Source organism: Megalobrama amblycephala, linkage group LG17, assembly GCF_018812025.1.
Source record: "Megalobrama amblycephala isolate DHTTF-2021 linkage group LG17, ASM1881202v1, whole genome shotgun sequence".
NCBI lineage: Eukaryota > Metazoa > Chordata > Actinopteri > Cypriniformes > Xenocyprididae > Megalobrama > Megalobrama amblycephala.
Genome location: NC_063060.1, coordinates 46,812,925 through 46,828,740, shown reverse-complemented (window position 1 = coordinate 46,828,740; position 15,816 = coordinate 46,812,925). Strand labels below are relative to the sequence as shown.

The following is a 15,816-nucleotide window of genomic DNA, read 5'->3' as shown; positions in this document are numbered from 1 at the left end:
TTAACTGTAGTGATAAAAATCCAGCAGTATTGTGATAATCAGGAACGCAGACTCACAGACATCAACAGCAACAGCACATGAAACTCATCAATGGTAACAATAAATTAAAAGCTTTATGCTGCAGTGCATGCTGGGTAACAGCATAGTTCAAAACTCATCAAAGGCTCCCAGCATGCACTGCATCAATAATAGGTTATGAAGCTGAATTGTCTTAAATTTTTCTGCTTTTATTTTTGCTGTCGTTTTTCTTGAGACTTTTTAATAGCTTGTTTTGTGATGTTGATTTGATCTGTTTATCTGAATATTTTGTTGTCACCATTGTTGAGGTTTGTATGACGAGTGTCACATTTATATCTAAATGTGTAATGTTTAAAAACATTTCTACAAACGAATCACCTTGTCTACTTTTTAATGCATCACACTAATATTTTAATCACAACAACTGCATTTATTTTTACATTTAATGCCACTAACACTCTCCTATTTGCTTTATCATCAAACTACAAAACAGCACATGTTAAATTCATTAAATGATCATGATTTGAAAGTGGAATAATGTCAATGTTTCTTACTGAACTGATCTGGATTCTTTAACCACAGGCATCAGCTTCTGAAGAACTTCATCTGCTGTATTTTGTTCTCCAATAAACAGTTTTAGATTGAAAACTTCCATCGTCTGCTCTGATGTCAGCAACACATAAACCAGAGCTGACCACTGTGAAGAGGAGAGTTTGGTTTCTCCTATTTTTCCAGATTTCAGATAAAGTTGGATCTCCTGCATCAGTGAATCATCACCCAGTTCATTCAGACAGTGGAACAGATTGATGGATCGCTCTGGAGAGGGATTCTCCCTGATCTTCTGTTTGATGAACTGAACTGTTTCCTCTTTGTTGTAGGAGCAGCTTCCTGTCTGTGTCATTAGTTCTTGTAAGAGAGTCTGATTGAACTCCAATGAGAGACCCAGAACAAAACGCAGGAAAAGGTCCAGATGTCCATTTTTACTCTTAAAGGCCTTATTTAGAGCTATCTGATGCAACTCAGATAATGAATGATATTTCTTCTGGTTTGGAATTTTAGAAAAGAGACTTTGCTTGGTTTTTTCAAACACATTTATGTTCTTGTTTGTACAGTAAATGTGTGCATAAAGAGCTGCTAGATGTTCCTGAATGCTCAGATGAACAAAGCAGAAGACTTTCCCCTGATACAAGCCAAACTCCTCTCTGAAGATCTGAGTGCACAATCCTGAGTACACTGATGCTTCTGTCACATCAATGCCACACTCTCTCAGGTCTTCATCATAGAAGATCAGGTTGCCTTTCACAAGCTGCTGGAAAGCCAATTTCCCCAGTTTGAGAATCATGTCTTCATCTTTCACTTTCTTCTCATAGTCCTTCTCATGTTTGATGTTGGTCTGAATGATCAGGAAGTGTGTGTACATTTGAGTGAGAGTCTTGGGAATCTCTCCTTTCTCTGCTTCACTCAACATCTTCTCTAAAACTGTGGCTGAGATCCAGCAGAACACTGGGATGTGGCACATGATGTGGAGGCTCCTTGATGACTTCAGGTGTGAAATGATCCTGTCGGCCAGTCTCTGATCACTGATTCTCTTCTTGAAGTATTCCTCCTTCTGTGGCTCATTGAAGCCTCGTACCTCTGTCACTCGATGGACACACTCAGAGGGGACGAGATCAGCTGCTGCTGGTCTGGAGGTGATCCAGATGAGAGCAGAGGGAAGCAGATTCCCCACAATGAGGTTCATCAGCAGCTCATCCACTGAGGCTGATTTAGATATATTACACAGTTTCACTTTGCTCTTAAAGTTCAGAGACAGACGACACTCATCCAAACCATCAAAGATGAACAACACTTTATATTCATCACCGGATATTTCCATTTCTTTGGTTTCAGGGAAAAAGACATGAAGAACATCTGAAAGACTGAGTGTTTTGTCCTTCATCAAGTTGAGCTCTCTGAAAGAAAGTGGAAATATGAGCTGGACGTCCTGATTCTCTTTCCCTTCAGCCCAGTCCAGAATGAACTTCTGCACAGAGACTGTTTTTCCAATGCCAGCAACTCCCTTTGTCAGCACAGTTCTGATGGGTTTGTCTTGTCCAGGTAAAGGTCTAAAGATGTCATTGCATTTGATCGGTGTGTCCTCTGTTGCTGCTCTCCTGGATTGTGTCTCAATCTGTCTCACCTCATGCTCATTACTGATCTCTCCACTTTCACTCTCTGTGATGTAGAGCTCTGTGTAAATCTCATTCAGGAGTGTTGCGTTTCCCTGCTTTGCTGTTCCTTCATTCAGACACTGAAACTTCTTCCTCAGGTTTGATCTAAATGTGTTGAGGCAGTCGGCTTTATGACTGTAAATTAAAAACTCCACATTATTACATGGTTTAATAAGCACAATGCAAGTTCTGTATCATATATTCAAATTCAAATATCTGTTATAGAAATGATTTACCTCAGACCAGGCTGTGTATCTCCACTCTTCAAATGTACTGGCTGATCCATAGACACGTCACTTTTCATAGACACACAGCTGAACTCTGGTTCTGATCTCCTCTGATGAACTGAGCTAAAACAGAGAGATTAATGTGAATACTTCAAATTACTGTATTCAACAACTTATTTATTAAAATGTTAAATAGCACTTTATAATAATTTTCTTCCATATATATAGGCCGCAGGCTGAGTCCCGTAGGTAATCACAGCGTGCTGATATACAGCCATTACACACGGCTACAAGTGTGACATTGCGTTTACGCAACAGTTTGACAGCACGAGTTTGACCAAGTGTCTGTTACTAATTCTAAAACGTCACTTTAGAACTAGTAATAAAGGAACATAGAGTCTCTTCACTGAAACTCATTGTAATATGTAGAGTATTATGAGAGTGTAATTATTTATTGAACACAATATTTAAATTAACAACTATAGCCATTATAGTATAAGAAGTAATATAGGAAATAAAGACAAGCAAACAGTTTAGTCAAATGTACAAAAGCAGCGCTCTAGTTAGTGCGGGATGTAATTTCAAAGTAAATATAAAGTTATTACACTTAATATAGCCCTTAAGCCAAATCTATTAGCTTTGGAACAAGTAATAGATTAATAAGACCAAAGATTGCCTGTTTGATATGCCCAAAAAATGAATTATAACTCATGTTTAAACACTATCTAAATAAGAGCCAGAGAAAGCCTAAAAATGCTGAAAGCGGAGTGATTCAAACAATGAAACTGTTTCTGTGGCGATACTGGTAGAATATTGCATGTTTGGAAAGACCTCTCAGCCATTTGAACCAGAAAGAACTGTTGTATATTACAGTGGCGTTCGGTCCATATAAGCTGCGATTGCTCTGCATACCCAAGCCATTCGTGGACTCGGCAACTAATATTAACATGATAAATTACTATTAAATCCCTTGTTTGATGTGTACCATAAAGCCTACATGATTGGTAATGCATATGTAACTGTCCGTAATTAATTTATTTGCCAAACGACGGTAATTTTCCCTAAATCTGCCAGTTACAGAGACTTCCGGGTAAGCTGATCTGCAGCAGCTTTTGCGCCTTCGCGCTTTTGTTATGGAACGTCATCATTGTCGCGCGTTCTCATTGGTTTGCTGGTCTATTGCAAATTACATAGGCAGGATAAGCTATGAGCGGACCGCTTGCCCAAGAGGAAAAAATAGCTGCTGAAACCGAAAATCACATTGTATTTGATACAAAACTTAAACTAACTTAAATCATAACTAAAACTATTTTCATAGTATTTCATTTTCTTTTATGAAAACTTATAAATAGTTTAAGGATGTTAATCGATATCATTTTTGTGTATAATTGTTGCATAATTTCAACTTTTTTTTTTAAAGAATAGCCTACTGATATTTTTATTTATTATAGCCTACGTATATTTATTATAATTACTATCATAATTATTATTTTTTTTATTTATAATAGGCTGCTAATACTAATTGTTATACTTTTTTTAATTATTAATTTAAAAGGTACTTCTGGCATACATTTAAATTGACGCCATGGTGTTTTTTATTTGTCGTGTCTGATTTAGATCTGTGTCCTAAACTGATACGTTGAAGTATGTCATTTCTGTGACACTAGCGGCACCTAGCGGATTACAAAAATACAGCATATTTTGCAAACACCTTTCGCATGTTGCGCCTCCGTCGACTCAAACGTCACAAAAGCTCTTACAGGTGCTTGTGAAGTTACGTCTCAACAGGTAAATATGGACTACTCTCAATAAAAGTTCCAACATATTAGAAATACTTTTCACTGTGTTTCTATTTGTCATGAGCAAGCAAATGAGTAAACTAACAATGTCTAGAGAGAACGTGAGCGTCTCGCATATTAGCTATAAACCCATTCAACGTAACTGCATTGGCCACATTTATTTACATGACGCACCACACAGCATACCCGGTTAAAAAAGTCACCGCTCGCCACTGGTATATTATATATACACATATACATATATACATATTAGGGGTGCAACGGTTCAAATTGCTCACGGTTCGGTTCGTATCACGGTTTTAGGGTCACGGTTTCGGTACGGTTCGATATGTGCTATGTTTAGGGAAAATAGGACTACTGTCAAATAAAAATAAAGAAAATAAGAACAAACAATCATTCATCGCAACAACAAGCAACATCACAAATAAGTACAATAAAGCAAATATTCAAATAAAATAAATAGTAGTTTATTACAGGTACAGAAAATGGATAAAGTAATCAAATATAAAATAACACTGCATGCATATTATCTTTACTGTATAAAATAAATAAAGATTAATCATTATTGAAGTTACAAAAACTATTCAGTCAAGAGCAGTGAGTGATTTCTTTGTTATCTGTTGTTTGACATATATATGGTATTATGAGAGAGATCTACTAAACGAGGGTATTACCTGCATATTGCATTCAATCTTCAGGTCAATATCCATAATATTATATCATTATAAAAACAAAAATCAGTTTGAATGTCCACTGAGGAAAGCATTTTTGTCCTTTTAAAAGTTAAAAGAATTTTCCAAAGCACTAAAACAGATTCCTTGTTCTGACTCACTCAAAGAGAGAGTCTTTGCCGCCGTTTAATGGCATAATAATGTAACTTTCATGTATACTATTGACCCTTTCTCAATACCAAATATGGCATTATTTAAAAATATATATATATATACAGTGGGTACGGAAAGTATTCAGACCCCCTTCAATTTTTCACTCTTTGTTATATTGCAGCCATTTGCTAAAATCATTTAAGTTCATTTTTTTTTCATTAATGTACACACAGCACCCCATATTGAGAGAAAAACACAGAATTGTTGACATTTTTGCAGATTTATTAAAAAAGAAAAACTGAAATATCACATGGTCCTAAGTATTCAGACCCTTTGCTGTGACACTCATATATTTAACTCAGGTGCTGTCCATTTCTTCTGATCATCCTTGAGATGGTTCTACACCTTCATTTGAGTCCAGCTGTGTTTGATTATACTGATTGGACTTGATTAGGAAAGCCACACACCTGTCTATATAAGACCTTACAGCTCACAGTGCATGTCAGAGCAAATGAGAATCATGAGGTCAAAGGAACTGCCTGAAGAGCTCAGAGACAGAATTGTGGCAAGGCACAGATTTGGCCAAGGTTACAAAAAAAAAATTCTGCTGCACTTAAGGTTCCTAAGAGCACAGTGGCCTCCATAATCCTTAAATGGAAGACGTTTGGGACGACCAGAACCCTTCCTAGAGCTGGCCGTCCGGCCAAACTGAGCTATCAGGGGAGAAGAGCCTTGGTGAGAGAGGTAAAGAAGAACCCAAAGATCACTGTGGCTGAGCTCCAGAGATGCAGTCGGGAGATGGGAGAAAGTTGTAGAAAGTCAACCATCACTGCAGCTCTCCACCAGTCGGGGCTTTATGGCAGAGTGGCCCGACGGAAGCCTCTCCTCAGTGCAAGACACATGAAAGCCCACATGGAGTTTGCCAAGATGGTGAGAAATAAGATTCTCTGGTCTGATGAGACCAAGATAGAACTTTTTGGCCTTAATTCTAAGCGGTATGTGTGGAGAAAACCAGGCACTGCTCATCACCTGTCCAATACAGTCCCAACAGTGAAGCATGGTGGTGGCAGCATCATGCTGTGGGGGTGTTTTTCAGCTGCAGGGACAGGACGACTGGTTGCAATCGAGGGAAAGATGAATGCGGCCAAGTATAGGGATATCCTGGACGAAAACCTTCTCCAGAGTGCTCAGGACCTCAGACTGGGCCGAAGGTTTACCTTCCAACAAGACAATGACCCTAAGCACACAGCTAAAATAACGAAGGAGTGGCTTCACAACAACTCTGTGACTGTTCTTGAATGGCCCAGCCAGAGCCCTGACTTAAACCCAATTGAGCATCTCTGGAGAGACCTAAAAATGGCTGTCCACCAACGTTTACCATCCAACCTGACAGAAATGGAGAGGATCTGCAAGGAGGAATGGCAGAGGATCCCCAAATCCAGGTGTGAAAAACTTGTTGCATCTTTCCCAAAAAGACTCATGGCTGTATTAGATCAAAAGGGTGCTTCTACTAAATACTGAGCAAAGGGTCTGAATACTTAGGACCATGTGATATTTCAGTTTTTCTTTTTTAATAAATCTGCAAAAATGTCAACAATTCTGTGTTTTTCTGTCAATATGGGGTGCTGTGTGTACCTTAATGAGGAAAAAAATGAACTTAAATGATTTTAGCAAATGGCTGCAATATAACAAAGAGTGAAAAATTTAAGGGGGTCTGAATACTTTCAGTACCCACTGTATATATATTGAACAATATTTAAATAAACAACAATAGACATTATAAAAATAAATAAACAAGCAAATAATAAACACAAGCAAATAAATAAAACACAAGCAAACCATTTAGTCAAACGTACAAAAGTAGCGCTCTAATACAGGATTAGTTAAATATAGCCAAAATATAGTTATGAAATTTAATTTTCCCCTTAACCCAAATCGTTATAAGTTAAATATAGCCAAAATATAGTTATGAAATTTAATTTTCCCCTTAACCCAAATCGTTTTGCTCTGGAACAAGTAATAGATTATTAACACCAAAGATTGCCCATTTAATATACCCCAAATTAATTATATTTTTAACTACTATCTACATAACAGCCAGCAGCAAATACCCAAAGGACTGGCTGAGATGAAGCTGTTCTCGGCGGGTACATGAGCATTGAATGACCGCTGGCGGCCTGGAACTCACATCTGCAAAAGCTTAAAAACTAAATAACTATATTCTCACCTAAAAAAAAACTCTTAAATCTACTGTTTGTGGTACAAGTGTAGTATTTGTAAAAAATACGGTGGATTTACTCAGCCACCATGACAGTTGCTTCAAGCGGAGTGATAAAAACAGTGAAAAGGTAGGAGTGCTGTTATCACTAGAATATCGCACGGCTCTCGCCAATCAGATAGAACTGTTGTATAAATGAGCAATATCACATGAGCAGCCTTACTATATAGCTGTATATCAGCACAGCTGTGATTCATGTATTCGGTGATGATCACTACAGAGCTTCGAAGCTCAAAAAAAAAAAAAAAAAAATTTGGTATTCGGACCAGCTCTAGTAAATAATAAATAACAACGGAGTATCTTTAAAAACCCTCTTTTGTGAGGAACTACTCAACTAGTCAATGCATTTGTCAGCTGCGTCTCATAAGATGTTGTTTAAAGCTGTTCTCTGTGGGTGCATGAATAACAATATGGTGGGTTTGCTCATCCTCCATGACACTCGCTGTGAGAATGCTGACAGTGAAGTGATTCGAATGGTGAAAATTTAAACATTGTAAAGTAAAGATAAAATCCCCCCACCCCAAAAAAAATAAAAATAAAAAAAACACAGAAATACATGATAATATAAATTGCCATACTATAATCATTTTTATAGAAATGTTTACCGGAGGACAGTCCGTCTATCTCCACTCTTAAACTGTATTGGCTGATCCATAGACATGTCACTCTTCATAGACACACAGCTGGGCTCTGGTTCTGATCTCCTATGATGAACTGAGCTAAAGCAGAGAGAGATTAATGTGAATACTTCAAATTACTGTATTCATCAACTCATTTATTTATTTATCATTAAAAGAAATCATATTAAAGGGTTAGTTCATCCAAAAAAGTTAGTTCATCCAAAAAAATTTCTGTCATTAATTACTAGGGGTGTGACAAGATCTCGTGTCACGAGATCTAGCGAGACTAATATGTGACGAGATTTCTCGTTGAGGCCAAAAGTAGTCTCATGATATTGCCATGACAGAGTGTTAGGATGATTAGGAAAGAATATGCCACTGCTACGTTTACATTATGCCTCCACTGTTGTTTTGCTTTGTATTTAAATAAAAAACATTTAATTCAGTTGGATAACAGTCGCCGCCGCTCCATATTTACAGAGTTACGTGCGATCGCGATCGTGAAAGTAAACGCAAGCACGTATTCAAACACGATTTCAATACCCTGCATTTTGAAAGCGGCTCCCTGATGCATGCAAATATCTCTCAATATGAAAGCTATCTTAGGCTGGGCAGTGTAGTTGTAACCATCTCTCAGCTCTGTATCAAAGAAAAATTTGGTCTCTATTTGCACTTTGAATATTGAGAGAGTGCGATGGTTGCACTTATTGTAAAGTGTTACCATAAAAAATGACAATAACAATTTTCTCTTAATCTTACTAAGTACAAACAGTAAGGTTTCATTTGTTAATATTAGTTAATGCACTGTGAACTATCATGAACTAAAAATGAATGACTATTTTTATTAACAAACATAAACAAAGATTAATAAATACTGTAGCAAATATATTGTTATATCATTGTTAGTTGATGTTGGTTAATACATTAATGTTAATAAATGAGACCTTATTGTAAAGTGTTACCATTTGTATTTATACTGTTTTTATTTCTATGATCAGTTTGTGGAAAGGAGTTCAGTTAGGAGGTCTAAAGTTGTAGAAGCTCATAAATCATGTACAGTAATGTCTGAAGAGACTGAAATCATACAGAAGAGAAGTCAGTCAGTTGAGTTTGTGGCAAAACCTTTTACAGTACTTGAGTATTGTTGTCTTTTACTGCAGATGATAATTCATACTCAGAAAGTAGAACTGAAATGGCATTCATTACAAGATGATTAGTTAAAACATTTCAAATACACCTGCAGAATTTTTTTTCTAGTCATGTATTTCGCCATTGAGGATTTCTTAAAAATAGTGTGTAAAACTCTTGTCTCGTCTCGTGAACTTAATCTCGAGTCTCGTCTCGTGAGATACCTGTCTCGTTACACCCCTATTAATTACTCACCCTCATGTTGTTTCACATCCGTAAGACCTTCATTCAACAATACACTTTATTCAACAATATCTAGTGATGGGCGAATTCAAAACACTGCTACAAATCTTTTGTTTCGAATCAGTGGTTTGGAGCATCAAAGTCACGTGATTTTAGCAGTTTGACATGCGATCCGAACCACTGATTTAAAAAAAATATCCATAAAGCCTTGAAGCTTCATGAAGCAGTGTTTTGAAATCTCCCATCACTAGATATTGTTGAAAAGTCATTATTTTGTTTTTTTGGAGCACAAAAAGTATTCTCATCTCTTCATAATATTAAGATTGATCCACTGCAGTCACATGAACTTCTTTAAATATGTCTTTAGTACCTTTCTGGATGTCCAGATGTCTGAAAGTGTTAATTATCTTGCTGTCAATGCAGGCCTCACTGACCCATCAGATTCCATCAAAAATATCTTAATTTGTGTTCTGAAGATAAAGGAAGGTCTTACAGGTGTGGAACGGCATGAGGGTGAGTAATAAATGACAGAATTTCAGTTTTGGGTGAACTAACCCTTTAAAGTGTGTTACATTATAAAATAAAGATATAAATTCCCACAAAAAGCACAAGAAGAATGTAATCTCTTGTAGAAAATACATGATAATATAAATTGCCATACTATAATCATTTTTATAGAAATGTTTACCGGAGGACAGTCCGTCTATCTCCACTCTTAAACTGTATTGGCTTATCCATAGACACATCACTCTTCATAGACACACAGCTGGGCTCTGGTTCTGATCTCCTATGATGAACTGAGCTAAAACAGACAGAGATTAATGTGAATACTTCAAATTACTGTATTTAACCACTCATTTATTTATTTATCATTAAAGAAATCACATTAAAGGGTTAGTTCACCCAAAACTGAAAATAATGTCAATAATTACTCTCCCTCATGTCGTTCCACACCCGTAAGACCTTCGTTCATCTTCAGAATACAAATTAAGATATTTTTGATGAAATATGATGGCTCAGTGAGGCCTCCATTGACAGCAAGATAATTTACACTTTCAGTGCCCAGAAAGGTACTAAAGACATATTTAAAACAGATCATGTGACTACAGTGGTTCAATGTTATAAAGTGACGAGAATACTTTCTGTGCGCCAGAAAAAAAGCACTTTATTCAACAATATCTAGTGTTGTACGATTTCAAAACACTGCTACAAATCTTTTGTTTCAAATCAGTGGTTCGGAGCGTCAAAGTCACGTGATTTCAGCAGTTTGATACACGATCTGAACAAATGATTAAAAAAAAAAAAAAAAATATCCATAAAGCCTTGAAGCTTCATGAAACAGTGTTTTGAAATCTCCCATCACTAGATATTGTTGAAAAGTCATTAGTTTGTTTTTTTGGAGCACAAAAAGTATTCTCATCTCTTCATAATATTAAGATTGAACCACTGCAGTCACATGAACTTCTTTAAATATGTCTTTAGTACCTTTCTGGATGTCCAGATGTCTGAAAGTGATTATCTTGCTGTCAATGCAGGCCTCACTGACCCATCAGATTCCATCAAAAATATCTTAATTTGTGTTCTGAAGATGAATGAAGGTCTTACGGGTGTGGAACGGCATGAGGGTGAGTAATTAATGACAGAATTTCAGTTTTGGGTGAACTAACCCTTTAAAGTGTGTTACATTATAAAATAAAGATATAAATTCCCACAAAAAGCACAAGAAGAATGTAATCTCTTGTAGAAAATACATGATAATATAAATTGCCATACTATAATCATTTTTATAGAAATGTTTACCGGAGGCCAGTCCGTCTATCTCCACTCTTAAACTGTATTGGCTTATCCATAGACACATCACTCTTCATAGACACACAGCTGGGCTCTGGTTCTGATCTCTTCTGATGAACTGAGCTAAAACAGAACATCCTTTATGATTACAATCATCAGATTCTCAAGATAAGAGCTCAAGGAGGCTTACTGTTATCAATAAATGTTACATTAAAAATAAACTCTGCAGACAGTAATTTCCTCTATAAAATTTGAGGATATTTAATGTGTTAGTCAAAGCACCTGCATCCTGGAAAACAATCTTCATTTCTGGTTCCGTGTGTGTCATCCATGATGGATCTGAACAGGAAGTGACAAACAATCACAAAAACTAATCAAACAGCCTTTATAACTCAGCTGAATGATCTTGAGAGCTGGAGAAATAGATCAGACCACTCAAATACATATGGTTAGTCATGTAAACACAAATGATCTTTATACTTTTGAAGAATCAGTCAGAAACACGAACTGCGGAGACATTTTAGGATGAAAAATATCATACATACCGATTCACAGAAATCCTACAGCTTTTCCATCGATTAGCAATTCCTGCCTAAACTTTTATAAATGACACTAATACAGTTTTAAACATATTCTGTCTGGTAAATGATCAATTATGTCTGTTTTAAATGGCGAAACATCAAAAAGATTTACTTTCACTTTCATTTATGACGAGTGAGGCGGCTAGTAGAGGGCGTGGCCAGGTAGGCAGTGTTGCCAAATCCTTGGTTTTACCGCAGAATTGGGCTACTTTATCACTGTTACCGCGGGTTGTTTTTCATGTCCACGGGTTGAAGCGACCCCAAATAACATGATATTTAGCCACTAGAATGCGACATTTACCTGGGGAACCCCGCCAAAATCGCGGATTTTACCGTGATTTCTTACTTTTGGGCGGGTTTTGTTGTGAAAACCTGGCAACCCTAGAGTGCTTTTTGAGCAGGCACCTGAAGGGAGGCCTGGAGACAGAAATAGGATGGAGGGAAATATAATTACAAGTCTAAGAATGGGACATACAGATTTGAATAAAACATTACATTTAATATCTGTGTGAGAAATGTGAACAGCGTAAACGAGATTATTAATTTTAATGGTTATGGTGAAGAAAGAAAATTGCTAAGAGAAGAAGTATGGAAGAATGAAGGAAGAGTTAATTAACATTAAAGAATATATTAGACTCAGATATATAGGAAATAGTATGGTAAATGTGTTGTTTCAGTTTCTGAATAACAGGTTTAATTAATAGAATGAAGGATAAGTATATAGAGAGAAGATGTGGGTAAGATGCTGATATAGTGTGTGGGTAAAAGGCAAATAATATCTGAAGGTTAAATAAGGATACAGTGGGGTATTGGGAGTTAAAGGGAATTGGGCTGGAAACTGGAGGAGCTGAACATGTTTTTTTTTTTTTGTTTTGTTTGTTTGTTTGTTTTTTAATGGGGGTAGAAAATGTTAAGAGGTATAGGAAATAGTTTCTGATCCAAGCTACTTGGCTGTAATGCACTGTGAAGTGCGGTTGTCAATAAAAGAAAGAAGAAGAAGATGATGAAGAGGCCTGTCCTGGAGACAGGGTCCGATCTTTTGTGTGGAACAGTAAAGTGTTTGACTTCTAAACTTCTAAGTTTCTAAAACTTGGATGGGCAGCATTGTTTTGTAGTGTTGGTTGGTCAATTGATTCGATTTATGATAGGTTTTTTTTAAAAATAAGCTTTTTTGTTAATCAGAATGATTCACTTTGATTTCTAATGAACTTGTATTAAATAGTAAGTAAAATGCATTTAAAGGGTTTTAATACTTTCTTTGTCTTGCAAGAAAAATAAACTAGTTAGGATTAATTATTGCACCAATGAGGAACTTTAAATTATGTACAGTTCAAGTCACATGATGTTTGTTTACCTATTGACCACAAGAAATAATAATATCTGAATTTACACAAAAGATTCGGTTCAGAAGTTTATATATGCACGATTCTTAATTCTTAATAGTGTGTGTGTGTGTGTGTGTGTGTGTGTGTGTGTGTGTGTGTTGTTACCTGGATGATCAAAAGCACTGATGCTCAAGGCAACAGTGAGCCAGTGGGTGTAAACTTTTGAGCATGGTGATTGGAAAATTGTTCATATTTTATTTAAAGATCTTTTTTTTCTTTTCTTTTTTTTTTAGTATTGACCAGAGGGTAACCGTTCAAAGAGGAAGTGGCTCGGGTGTGAGGGTCCAGAATGATTTTGCCAGCCCTTCTACTCACTCATAATCACTGCTTGAAAGGCTTAAAATATACAGAATATGCTGGAAAACCAAAAAATGTTGAACCTGGAGGATTTTTTCTGAGGAACTGTGGGCAGAACAGGACAAATATGGGACTTGTCATATAGACAGTCATGTAATGAAACTACAGTTAAGTGTATGTAAACTTTTGAACTGCTTCATTTGTGTAAATGCAGATATTATTATATTTTATGGACTATATGTAAACTTCTGTTATATTAAAACATTTTCAGGGCTGGAATGATTTTGAGGGCTAAATAAAAAACATAATTTATGATATCTCTTATTTATTTTTCAACTAACACAACAAAGAGTGTAATGTGCTGATAAAATATTTTAGAGCTGAGCATTACTGAGCAAAACTATTCCATATTTTACTAGAATAGTTATATATGTATTAAAAGTTTTTAATTTATTTATTTTCAAGATTTTTCATGGCCTGGAAATCACAATTTTAAAATTCCAAGTTAAATTTCCAAGTTTTCCATGATCATGGAAAATTGTGAAACAGATACATCGCTTAAAATGTACTCAAATTATTGTACTGCTGTGGTATTGTTGAAATGTTGTGCATTTTTTTCCCCCCTGGCGTCTGCGCGTGCAAGAAGTGGGCGGGCAATATGCTAATGTTTTGTCACAACAAAACGGCTTAGGATTCGTTTTACAAATGACTCGTTTAATTGACTCAGAGTCGACTCTTACTTTTGAGAGACAATAACTTTATATACGGTGTTTCAGATTTAAAACTTTGCAGGATGTTTTCATTCACTTAGAGCTGTTACACACTACATGAAAGGTATTTTCAAAAATCCATAATAGGGGCACTTTAAAAAAACATTTCTGTGGGGTATTTTGAACTAAAACTTCACATACACACTCTGGGACATCCGAGACTTGTTTTAAATCTTGTTTACTTACTCCAGTAAAAAAAATATTCATTCCAGTAAGTTGAAACAGCCAAAACTCAACATTTGGCATAAATCGGTGACATCTGGTGACATATGTTGGAATAAAAATAGCAATTACATGAAATATCAATGGCCACTAGATGGCAGTAGTACTCACTGGCTGCATATGCTGAAATCTACAGGTCCTTCTCAAAAAATTAGCATATTGTGATAAAGTTCATTATTTTCCATAATGTAATGATAAAAATTAAACTTTCATATATGTTAGATTCATTGCACACCAACTGAAATATTTCAGGTCTTTTATTGTTTTAATACTGATGATTTTGGCATACAGCTCATGAAAACCCCAAATTCCTATCTCAAAAAATTAGCATATTTCATCCGACCAATAAAAGAAAAGTGTTTTTAATACAAAAAAAGTCAACCTTCAAATAATTATGTTCAGTTATGCACTCAATACTTGGTCGGGAATCCTTTTGCAGAAATGACTGCTTCAATGCGGCGTGGCATGGAGGCAATCAGCCTGTGGCACTGCTGAGGTGTTATGGAGGCCCAGGATGCTTCGATAGCGGCCTTAAGCTCATCCAGAGTGTTGGGTCTTGCGTCTCTCAACTTTCTCTTCACAATATCCCACAGATTCTCTATGGGGTTCAGGTCAGGAGAGTTGGCAGGCCAATTGAGCACAGTAATACCATGGTCAGTAAACCATTTACCAGTGGTTCTGGCACTGTGAGCAGGTGCCAGGTCGTGCTGAAAAAACGAAATCTTCATCTCCATAAAGCTTTTCAGCAGATGGAAGCATGAAGCGCTCCAAAATCTCCTGATAGCTAGCTGCATTGACCCTGCCCTTGATAAACACAGTGGACCAACACCAGCAGCTGACATGGCACCCCAGACCATCACTGACTGTGGGTACTTGACACTGGACTTCAGGCATTTTGGCATTTCCTTCTCCCCAGTCTTCCTCCAGACTCTGGCACCTTGATTTCCGAATGACATGGAAAACTGAGCAACAGTCCAGTGCTGCTTCTCTGTAGCCCAGGTCAGGCGCTTCTGCCGCTGTTTCTGGTTCAAAAGTGGCTTGACCTGGGGAATGCGGCACCTGTAGCCCATTTCCTGCACACGCCTGTGCACGGTGGCTCTGGATGTTTCTACTCCAGACTCAGTCCACTGCTTCCGCAGGTCCCCCAAGGTCTGGAATCGGTCCTTCTCCACAATCTTCCTCAGGGTCCGGTCACCTCTTCTCGTTGTGCAGCGTTTTTTGCCACACTTTTTCCTTCCCACAGACTTCCCACTGAGGTGCCTTGATACAGCACTCTGGGAACAGCCTATTCGTTCAGAAATTTCTTTCTGTGTCTTACCCTCTCGCTTGAGGGTGTCAATGATGGCCTTCTGGACAGCAGTCAGGTCGGCAGTCTTACCCATGATTGCGGTTTTGAGTAATGAACCAGGCTGGGAGTTTTTAA

The 15,816-nt window shown here is 36.9% G+C and overlaps 1 protein-coding gene across 5 annotated transcripts in view; it reads right to left on the bottom strand.

The window, feature by feature from the left end:
* The window catches only part of LOC125250028 (NLR family CARD domain-containing protein 3-like), a 64,045-nt gene extending 52,177 nt beyond the window's left edge, over positions 1 to 11,868 (bottom strand). For 3 of the 5 annotated variants that reach the window (XM_048162324.1, XM_048162328.1, XM_048162327.1), the window contains exons 1-7: positions 11,684 to 11,868; positions 11,421 to 11,477; positions 11,148 to 11,261; positions 10,036 to 10,149; positions 7,962 to 8,075; positions 2,465 to 2,578; positions 573 to 2,363 (exon numbers count right to left, since the gene is read on the bottom strand). In XM_048162324.1, the coding sequence (XP_048018281.1) occupies positions 573 to 2,363; positions 2,465 to 2,578; positions 7,962 to 8,075; positions 10,036 to 10,149; positions 11,148 to 11,261; positions 11,421 to 11,470 (2,297 nt within the window). In that variant the 5' untranslated portion in view covers positions 11,471 to 11,477; positions 11,684 to 11,868. The remainder of the gene's footprint in view (positions 1 to 572; positions 2,364 to 2,464; positions 2,579 to 7,961; positions 8,076 to 10,035; positions 10,150 to 11,147; positions 11,262 to 11,420; positions 11,478 to 11,683) is intronic. The other 2 variants (XM_048162325.1, XM_048162326.1) reach the window with 2 other exon arrangements.
* Positions 11,869 to 15,816: the final 3,948 nt, after the last annotated feature.